Source organism: Carassius gibelio, chromosome A8, assembly GCF_023724105.1.
Source record: "Carassius gibelio isolate Cgi1373 ecotype wild population from Czech Republic chromosome A8, carGib1.2-hapl.c, whole genome shotgun sequence".
Classification (NCBI taxonomy): Eukaryota; Metazoa; Chordata; class Actinopteri; order Cypriniformes; family Cyprinidae; genus Carassius; species Carassius gibelio.
The window spans coordinates 9,542,886-9,553,572 of record NC_068378.1 but is presented as its reverse complement, the minus strand read 5'-3'; the positions used below and the strand labels follow the sequence as shown (position 1 = coordinate 9,553,572).

At 35.9% G+C, this 10,687-nt stretch overlaps 1 protein-coding gene and 1 long non-coding RNA gene across 7 annotated transcripts in view; one reads left to right on the top strand and one right to left on the bottom strand.

Annotated features, from left to right (window-relative positions):
• LOC128018033 (uncharacterized) lies at positions 1-3,884 on the bottom strand. Its single transcript, XR_008184695.1, has 3 exons — positions 3,491-3,884; positions 1,199-1,277; positions 1-910 (listed from the first exon to the last, which is right to left on the bottom strand). It is a non-coding gene; the product is annotated as an uncharacterized LOC128018033 (long non-coding RNA).
• Positions 3,885-4,691: 807 nt separating this feature from the next.
• The window catches only part of LOC128018374 (IQ motif and SEC7 domain-containing protein 2-like), a 57,310-nt gene continuing 51,314 nt past the window's right edge, over positions 4,692-10,687 (top strand). For 2 of the 6 annotated variants that reach the window (XM_052603857.1, XM_052603856.1), the window contains exon 1: positions 4,692-6,350. In XM_052603857.1, coding sequence (XP_052459817.1) covers positions 5,905-6,350 — 446 coding nt within the window. In that variant the 5' untranslated portion in view covers positions 4,692-5,904. The remainder of the gene's footprint in view (positions 6,351-10,687) is intronic. The other 4 variants (XM_052603859.1, XM_052603858.1, XM_052603855.1 and 1 more) reach the window with 3 other exon arrangements.

Sequence of the window (10,687 nt, the reverse complement as noted above, 5' to 3'; positions counted from 1 at the left end):
GAAAAAATAAAAACCTTGTATCAACTTAAAAAAATTGAAGTAATCAATCACACGAAACATTTGACATTGACTCAATGTAAATAATTTAATTTAGTTTAACTTGAAAATTTTAAATCCATGCAAACCACTTTTTAAAGGTTGATCAATCTAATTATTTTAGGTTGGAACAAACTAATTTTTTTAAATTAGAACAAACCAACTAAACTAATATGTATATGTTAAATTAAATTAATTATTTTAGTTTGGAACAAACTAATTTTTATAGGTCTGATTAAATTAATTATTTTATTTAATTAACGATTTCAATAAATTTTAATCAATGACTACTCAGAACACTTTTCCTTTAGAACACATTTATTGTGCAATAAACTCACAACATTGAACATTTGCTTCAAATGTATGAAGATTGACAGCAGAAATACTTGAAACACTGCAATCAGTCTCTTCAGTTGTTCATAAGACTTGGCCTTATTCAACCTTTGTACCTGGTAGCCATCGAACTTGGGCAGCCACATTTGTAAATGCTGCAGTGAAAATGCAGCCTTATTAGTACAACCTTTTTATTAAAAGGATCTAAAGTCTTGGCTGTAAAAACACAATAAAATGTAACAATTATGCAATTATACAATTAATCCCTGTACAGCTGAGTGGTCAGTCTAGTGACTTTTGGGGTCATCTTTATTCCATCAAGCTCCATCAGGACCTTTTGCACAAATTCAAAGGTGAACTGTAGCCTTTTTGGATATTTTAGGTTTAGTGTATATATGAGCCCAGCAACCGATGGCAACTCGTTCAGGACCTCTTTTCCTTCTACAACAATTTTAATGTCTTTAGGTGGATGGAGAGGATCCTCTTTCCCAGTGATAAAGATCGCCATGGTTGTCCGCTCCAGTTCTTCAACCTCATTATCCTGCACAAAAAAAGAAAGAAAATATGTTATAATTTCAGAAAATCTCCCGATTTCATGTTAGATCATAATGTGCCAAGCTCTTATACAATCTAAACTTTCAAAACAAAACATTTGATTAGCAAATCAAAATAATCAAATGTTCATTACAAGGGATGTGACTAAATTAAAAGTGATGATCTAGTTTTACTTAGTAGATCTGGTAGACAACTTCCCAGATGAGAGAAAATTTTACACTTTAGGATGCCTAATTATCACAAATGTCCTCATGACATTGGAAATAGAACTTACCACAAGCAATGATCACTGGCAGGAGATTCCAAATAATTTGCACAGCAGGAACAGCTGATTGGTGGCTGCTTCCCTGAAGCTGAAAGAGAAAACATGATTTAAGTTTCAGCCATCAAAGTGTGTTAACTACTAACATCATACACAAATTAAGAATACCCAACATTTAACATTAATAGATATATACTTTATTTTATGATTTTAGGAAAGCTGGCTAACATTTTGGTAAATTTCTACCACATGTAAATGCTGTTAATAGTGTAGCAAACTAACATTACCAGATACAAATAGCTGCGCCTTGTAATATTATGGCTGATAAATACTGAACACAAGATAATTAGGAGTGCAAATAAAAGATCACATAGGACCTTTAGCTATTGATAGCATAAGTAACCATTACCATTAGTCAAGTTTCAGAGTTTCAGGGATGCAAACACATGTAAAATGTAGTCAAAAAGTATTTTGGGCAGTTCGATTCAATAAACCGGTTGAAAAAAAAAACAGCATAGGTCTCTGCAGGAATGTAATGGGAGTTACCAAATCAGGGTGTTTTTACACCATGATACCTGATTGGCTAATGTCATAGTGATGTTAGGTTTAGGGCTGGGGTTGGGTAAGGGTGATCATTTTAATTGCATGATTTAGAAACACCCAGCAGTTTGAAAACACTCACAAGATGATAAACGCCCACTTTTGCTCTGCAGAGACCCAAGTCAAAAAAACAAACAAAAAAAAAGTCCATCTGTTCTTTTATGCTCAACGTATTGACGTCATTACAGAAGTCTATCAAATATAAAGTCCTTAATCATAACTTTAGTCAGTTAAAAACCTCATAATCATGGAAAGTTTACAATTAAGTTTTGCAACAACACACGGAATAAAGTAACAGCAATAATGTGCATGAGGATTTAAGTCTTGAAGATATAAAGTAAATAAATTAGATGTCATAAGGGCAGAAATCGTAATCCATTTACTATACATAATTTATTGCAATGTATTTGTTATGAAATAAACTTACGTTTCGCCAGGTCAGAATCAATAACAAAAGAACCAGTTCAGTTCAGACGCTCTGTGTGTCAGTCTGCTTCACGCTGAATCATGCATGCGCAGTATCATCAGCTCATCGGTTATCAAATCGGACGTGTCCGATAGAAACGATTCTCGGTTCAGTGTACGTACTGCTGATCGGAAAACTGATGCAACTGGTTCTTGACTCGAGAAAGAGAACCGCTCCAGCAGTGGGCTAGTTCGTTTGTAATCTGGCTCTGCTTGGTGTTCATCTTCAGTTCTCTTCACAGCAGTTCAGTCAGTGTACTGTTTGAGTAAATGAATTACACTGGGATATTGGTTTATTTGAACTCAGAGGGAGTGTCAGCCACATTAAAAAAAGTTAACAGCTTAAGTCATTTGCGGATTAATGCATATTGGAGATGTGAATCGTTTCAAACGATTCAGTTCGATTTGGTGAACTAGTTCAAACGGTTCACTAAGAAGAACCGGTTAAATCGAACGATTCGTTCACGGCACAAAGCTAAGAAATGTCGAGCGCACAAATCCTTGTGTATATCTGTCCAACAGTTTATCGATCATTTGTTTCTTCACGGTTTTAAATTCCATTTATTGTTGGTTTGATGCCAATTCATAGTTCTTGTAATGTGTGATCTAACAGACACACCGTGGCGAGTCGTTTAAAAACAGCACAAAACTCCAACAAAATAATCATTTTATGCAAATCCACAGCCCTTTATCTACAGATCAAGCATCATAATGTGAATATATCATATTGGAGAGAGTTTTACCGTGTATCCTGCTCGATCCTGCTGTAACGGACGAGGCGCGCGGTTTGAATATAAAATGGAGAATGATTGACAGCCGCAGGGAGAGGGAAGACGAGTTTCCGTAAACTGTAATTTAATTATCTAAATATAATTCTGTCCCTCAGATTAAGCTATGGCCTATGGAATGACTTCAGATGACTTTGTGAAATTATAATCTCTCATAACTGCAATCATGCAGACTGACGCGAAAAAAGCGGGAGGTGTCGAAAAGCGCGCTGTTTGCATCCATGAAGTTTGAAGCTTGAACATGGGGGTTTACTACTGCATTTCAAGTGTCAGAAATTGAGCGGAAAAAAATGTCTAGCATAATTATGCATTTAGAAATAATAGTGATATCCTAGTGATAGTTACATACTATCGAGCGTGAATGCTGAAAATACGAGGCCAGTCAGGTAAAACGTTAATTGAAAACAATAAAATAATAAACATTAAGGGTATACAAAGTTGATTATTTTACCTTCTTCAGAGTTGCTCGTAGTTCTTCTGTGTCTCTCAGCCAGCCTGGAGGGGTCTGTTGAAGTGTAAGTAACTGCGGCCGCCACACAGTTCAACTGTAACGGACGTTTTTTTTTTTAAATTCTTTAAATAAACAGGTCAGGTGGTCAGAGAGCGGAACTCCAACTCAGCAATGCGCATGTGCAAACCATGCTTAATTTAATAAAATTGCTTTGATCAAATGAATAAATTCAGTTTAATGCCCCGCTGCAAATCATATTGTATCCATGTAAAAAAAATGGATTCAACCATAAATATAAACTAAAACGTTTAGTTTAAATGTAAAAAACAATAATTTTAAGCTATTCCAACGACAAAATACACATTAAACGAATAACAGCAATGTTAGACTTTTTTCAGTGTACTAATAATATTACTGCTGATAATTATAATAATTATTTTGTGTATTATTATTATTATTATATAATTTTAGAATAAATAATACATTTATATTATATTATTTTTATTGTCAGTTTTGTATATATGTTTTCATTTAATTTGAATTAATTATATCAAACAACGCTACCATGATTATTACAGTTCTAATCATTTTTAACTAAATTTGCTTCATGATTAAATTCTAAATGGTCTGTGAAAAGACCATGCACTTTCTGCATGTTGTGGCATCACTTTTTACGTAAATGAAGGCAGCAGAAAATTAAGTTTTCAATTTTTGTGGTTTATAATATTTTACATTTTCCATAGTTACAACAAATATTATTATTATTATTATTTTAGTTCTTGCTAAAAAAAAAATCCAGTTTAAGATGGTATAGCTTTGTTTAAGAGCATGGTTTAGTTGATGTGGAGAAACTGTTTTTGGGAGATAGAGGCTAATGACCATCTCAGACCAGCCAGAAACTAGCTACTATGGTGTAAAAAATAAAAATACATAAATACAAAATAACAGTTACCAGTTCGTACTGGGTTTCCAACAGGAAATTGATTTTGTTTAATTTAAAATAATATAAAATCAGTTTCCTAATATTAATTATTTGACAGTAACAGTTGTAAATATGGTATTTAACCAGAGATACTGTAACCATGGTAATTGTTGTAAGGCTACTGAAATCATTTCCATATGTAATAGGTTTGTGCTTCGTTTGTTGAAGTCTCTCTCTCTCTCTCGTGCTGTAAAGATCTTGCGTGGGCTGGCTGTGTGTGACGAGCGCAGGAAAGACTAGTTTAACGCTTCTCTCCTGCAGTTGCTGTCGGATCTGTCAGGTGAAGCACGCGCTCTCGAACCTGAACGAGCGCGAGATCATCTCCGAAACCAGCAGCAGCACAGAGCAGCGCGAACTTTACAGCAAGTGTTTCCTGGTCCAGCTCGAAGACTGACCTCTGGGAGAAGTCTGCTGAGAGAAGACACATGCCCTGAGTCTTAAACTCGACGAGGCTGAATTAAACAAACAAGACGAGCGAATCTTGATCTCGAGATTAACTGAAAGCTACTCATGAAAATGGGTTGAGGAAAAGAAACGCCGATAAAGAGAGGTGTAAGTAGGATTTTTAACATGTGGAGCCATGTATACATTTCATTTTGAATATATATTTGACTGACACTATACTGAGCAAGTGTGTCATAGACTTTGAATGCTTCAGTCGCGAATTCCTCTTCTGCTGTCTGAATGAAGACAGTTTACCGTATTGAGATGTTGGAAATTAAATTTGTGGTCCAGTTTAACAGAATTTCACTTTTCTGTTAACGAAGAAAGCCCTTTCTTCACTTTATTTTGACAGCATGTTGTCTATCTCAAGCTGTACATATCCTGGATTTCAGGGATTAGATTTATATCAGATTTTCTCAGATTTTCCTCTGTGCTGTCTCAGTATGTGGGAGTTATGTGTAGCACAGCAGATCTCCAGATGACTGGATTCGATAATGAAACACTAGAAATGATCTATAGATGTTATTTCCTCTGACTGTAATATAGGCATTTATTTACATCACTTATGATTTCATGTCGTCATATGGACTAAGATTGATCTTTTTGTCTGGAAAAGCTATCAGCCGATACTCAGAACTGTCCATGTCTTTTTTCTTCTTTATCTATCATCTTTTTTCACTAACTTGTTAAAGCACAATCCTTTCAGCTGAGCGGATGAAAATAATTGACCTTTGAACTCATTTGCTGAGAGCGGTGGTTACCAGCGTGCTTTTTTACATTTGAAGTATTCATGGTTGAACAGTAAGACGCAGTCGACACAATTGGTGCTCTACATGTTCTTTGCTGGTGTTTTTCAGTTGTTGAGACTCAAGTTGCAATATATAGGATAAAAGGCGTTTCTATCAAGTTTCAACCTTCAGGCTCTTTTGTTTTACCCCCCCCCCCCCCCACTGACCTTATCAGGTGGGGGGGAGGGTAGGCCCAAATTATGGAGTCCAACCCAGACAGCCCAAACCGGGCTGTGGAGTATCTTCTGGAGCTCAATAACATCATCGAGAACCAGGCCAAACTTCTAGAGACGCAGCGTAAACGCATCGAGGAGCTCCAAACACAGCTAGACCGGGTCAACCAGGAGAACCAGGACCTGCGGCAGGACCGGAGCCCGGGAACAGAGAACTCGACGCAGAACCACAACTACAACCAGAGCTCTAAGCCCAGCCAGCCGTCATCTCTACCAAACCACAGTGCTGGAGGTGTCCATCAGAACAGCAGCAGTAATATACCCTCGTCCACGGTGCCCGGTCCTGCTCGACGGACTCACACCAGACTGACCCGGGGCCTGTCATGTGGGTCCGCCCCTGTGGAGAAAGAGAGAGGCCGACTGGAGCGAAACGACAGCTCTGGGACCAACAACACCTCCACTCTACGGAAACAGTAAGTGTCTCGTTCTTTTAGTTGAACCTCATCATGGTGGATCCAGGTTATTGGATGTTCGGGCCTTTGGTGCTGTATTTGTGGTGTGAGGAGAGGCTTAGATTGAGGGCTGATGTGAATTACCAAGCCTTGTCAACAAAAGAGTGTGTGGCACAGTTGACAACTGAAGTAAGAGAGTCGCATTTAAGTTGATTTGAGAATTTCAGACCTTACTTGAAACTTGACTTGGATTCCAGAAATTTCAACCTTGACCTTTTTTCTAGGAGTATTATATGTGACTCTGGACCACAAAAACTTAGTCTTAAGTGGCGTGATACAACTATTTGAAAATCTGGAATCTGATGGTGCAAAAAAATCTATAGTTTATTATTTATTATTTATCAATAAAATATACCCCAGAGACTTAACACTGGTTTGTGATCCAGGGTCAAATATTATATCATATTGTTTCCTTAGTCAGTTGCCTGTTGATTTACTACAGGAGACCTTAGAGACATTTTTTATTAAACAAGCACTGAAAAAAAAACACGCCAAAATTGTTTAGAAAAAGTTTTTGATGAAATTGTGACCTAATAAAAATAGAAAAAAATCATAATATTGAATTCCCCTTTGACAAGATTTATAAACCTATGATGAAACAGAAAAATATTAATAAAAAATATATTAATACTTAATCTGGGAAAACTTGACATTTGTGAATATGAGACTTGGATTGCATTCAAAATGCATGTTTTCTAGGGGTTTTTTTTTGTGTGTGTGTGTGTGTGGGGGGGGGGGGGTATTTTGGGTGTATGGATGCAGTTTGAATAGCACATTGTAAACCCCTTCAGAAAGAAGAGAGACCTACATTTTTGTGCGAAGGACGATGTATGTTATGTACTTGACAAAAGCCCAAACCATGTTAATGTTTTGCTGAAACACTTTTGGGTTCTCTGGAATTCAATTGAAATACCCACTCCTCTCATTTTGTTTGCTTATTTCTCTAGCTTTATGCTTCCTTGTTTTCCATCTCTAAATAAGCAAACACATGGAGTTTGTTGTTGGTGGGTGAAAGGTTAACTATTCTGCAGATGTTTTTTCTGCATCCTTGGGTGATCCAGACGTCAACAAGAGCAGCAGCTACAGAGCGTCATACTCAGCGTGTTTCTTCCTCTCTCTGTCTCATTGAGCTCAACCCACTACCCAACTCATATAATTATGTTTGCCCGCTCATCGCCGGCAGCTGCACAACCCCTGTATTCTGTGCTCAAGTGTCTCGAGAGCTCTCAGATCTGTTCATCTTCTGCCTCGTTCATCCTTGCTTGTCTGAAATTATTTACTAGAACCATCCATCACTCTCCTTTCACAATGTTGAATCATTGTGTTCAGAAACAGGCTAAATAAAACCAGGCAGATTGGGGGAACACAGGTTTAGTGTTTCTCACAAGCATTCAGTGTGATGTTCAAAGTTCAGATTTGGCACTATAATTCACATCTAATGCCATTTCTAAGCATTTCTATAGGGTTGCACTGAAAATAAACTTTTTTTCCAGCAAGAATTTCACAGCTCACTGTATACATCTACCTTTTGACATAGTTTGATAGATGTCATAAGATGAAATACCAGAATTGATTGACTCTGAAATATATTTTTTGTCATATTTGCTGATCTTTGTCTGATGGTTCAGCTTCTTGTATTGAAAATGAAATTTTGAACAGTTTGTGACAGTTTACAAAAACAATTCACTGATTAATTTGTTTCATAAACTCAAAATCATTCCCAGAAGTCCCTGTGAGGCTTTCAGCTTTTCTTTTTTATAGAAAAACACATTTAAAGTTGTACAATTTGTTTTTAATTACTGATGTTTTTGAAATTGCCTAGGAAATTTCAAAAATTAATTATATAAGATACAACAAGTATCACATTTGAATAAAATGTGAAATTTTTAAGAAGAGAGTCTAAAATGTCATTTTTTCTAATGTAATATGTGTTATTGAAGTAGTTATTACAACTTGGAAAAATATTTTTTACAGTTCAAAAGAAAATTTCACAAATCACACAACACCAGAAGTTAATGCTAATGCTTAATGGGCTGTAATAAATGTAATCAGTAGGCCTACTTATTATTTGGTGGATTTCTACACTACACTTTCAACCCATTTTGTGTGTTAATTTAAGATCAGTAAAGGCATACCTGTATTTATTCTTACTTTTTGAAATCCAAGAAGGATTTGCAGTTGGGGAATTCATTTGTTTGGTATTACAGGCGAATGGTATTCAGCGACTCTCTCTCTCTCTCCCTGTGTCCTCTTCCTCCTCTTCACCTCCTCCCATGGGGCTGTTAGTCATTAGTAAGGAACACATATGAGTTATTTATGTGGGTGTGAGACTGTGCTGATTGGCTGAGCAGTTTGTTCCAGTACTACAGTGATCACAGCGGAGGCAGCAAATGAAACGCTTCCATATTTGTCTAGATTTATTTGAGATCCTCTAATTAGCTCCTTCACTATGATTTTAATTATGCTTGTGCTCCAGTGTTTACCACAATGACCTCAGATTTATGACCTCATTGGCACTTTTAAACCTGTTATAATGGCTGTGCTGACTGAAGGTTTCCTACAATTTAAGATGCTATGGCACAATATTGTAAAACAAACAAACAAACAAACATAAAAATGTACAGATTAAGGTGTAATGTGCCTGTATCAATTTCAGTGTGTTTTCATCAACACATGTTTAGAAAGCACCACAGAGAGCAATTTTAGGGTTGATAGGAAGCTTTTTTGTTATTTAAGTATAATTGATAATAGCGATGAAATGGCTTAAGTATTAATGGTATTGTTAAAATGTGCTGGGAGATTACAAAAATGACTAAGACATAAATTGTTTCTCCAAGTTTTATATTTTAATCAATGAACAACAAATAAAATTACTTCTTGTTTGCATAAACATTAAAACAATAACATCACCAATCATAACCAGATTTTTAAAATGACAACATGACTGACAACAGTTTATCTAATAACATGTATGAAATGTTCAAATAAAGCTTTGAAAAAGTTTCATAAAATGGTAAACCTCACATTTCAGCCTTTAAATAAAAAAAGGTTAAGTTTTAAATATAACATGATGATTGATTAATAAATTATTATATGTATTTTATCCACTTGTTTTTCATCAACTGGTCAAAATTTACAGCAGGGCATGCCAATTCAGCAAACAGCAGAATTAGAGCTGATTCCTGTAAACTCAGTGGACAAAGCCATAAATACTAATAAAAATACTTCTTTATTAGGTAGCATTACATGGAGCATACAGTTTTATTGACGATAGAAATATAAAACGATAATACTAACTATGGGGAATTTCATCATGATTTATCATCCGGTAGTTGTTTCATCCCTTAACTATTATGTATATCATTCATATCTCCCTCTTACTGTGGAGCATAACGGGAGAAATTTTGAAGAATTGTACTGATCACTCTTTCTTTACATACAACTATAATGAACTAAAGCATTTGAGTTTGCAAAGGCTGCAAAAGCAAAAAAAAAAATAAAAAAAAAAAAATAATAAAATAAAATAAACAAAAGTGGTCCATTTGATTTAGGCATTATTTTTCAAGTCTTCTAAAGATAGATTTTTGTGACAAACAGAATGACATTTCAGTAATTTATTCAAATAATCATCAGTGCTGTTAACTCCTGGCAACCTGTTCCTGAAATATGGTGCACACGTCATATCAAGATCTACTTTTATGACACTTTTATGCTTTTTTTGGAGCTTAAAAGCCTCAGTTTTTGGTCCCTTCCATTATAAAAAGAAACAGTTTTCCTGAGAAGAAGGTTATACAGGTATGAAATAATATTCCCTTTTGTGTGAACTGTCTCTTTAAAGCATTCATTCAATGACTCGTCTATTGAGTTATTTTTAAGAGCCATTTCTGCCATTATAATTAGGAGCTTTTTTTAAACTCTCTCTCCTCATGTTTTTAGATGTCTCTCTCTCTTCATGTGTGCTGCCCTCTCCACCTCTCTGTGGCCAACAGATGGAGAATCAGTGTGTGTGTTCCACCGTTTCTCTTTTAGACTCAAACATGCTGAGAGAAGGTCTTTCTCTCTCACTCTCCGCGCTCCTCCATTTTAGCGCGCTCATCTCCATGTAGTCTTACAGTAAATGCTGTATTTGATAATCTCTCCATCGTTTCATTGTCATCTGTCTCTCTGTATGTGTCTGTTGATTATATGGCATTAGGTCAGGGTTGTCCAGCAGGTATTAATTATTGACCCATGTTGTGCTTCTGATGGCTCAGACTGTGTGCCAGCCGTCTGATGCTCTACTCCAGCTGATCTCTGCT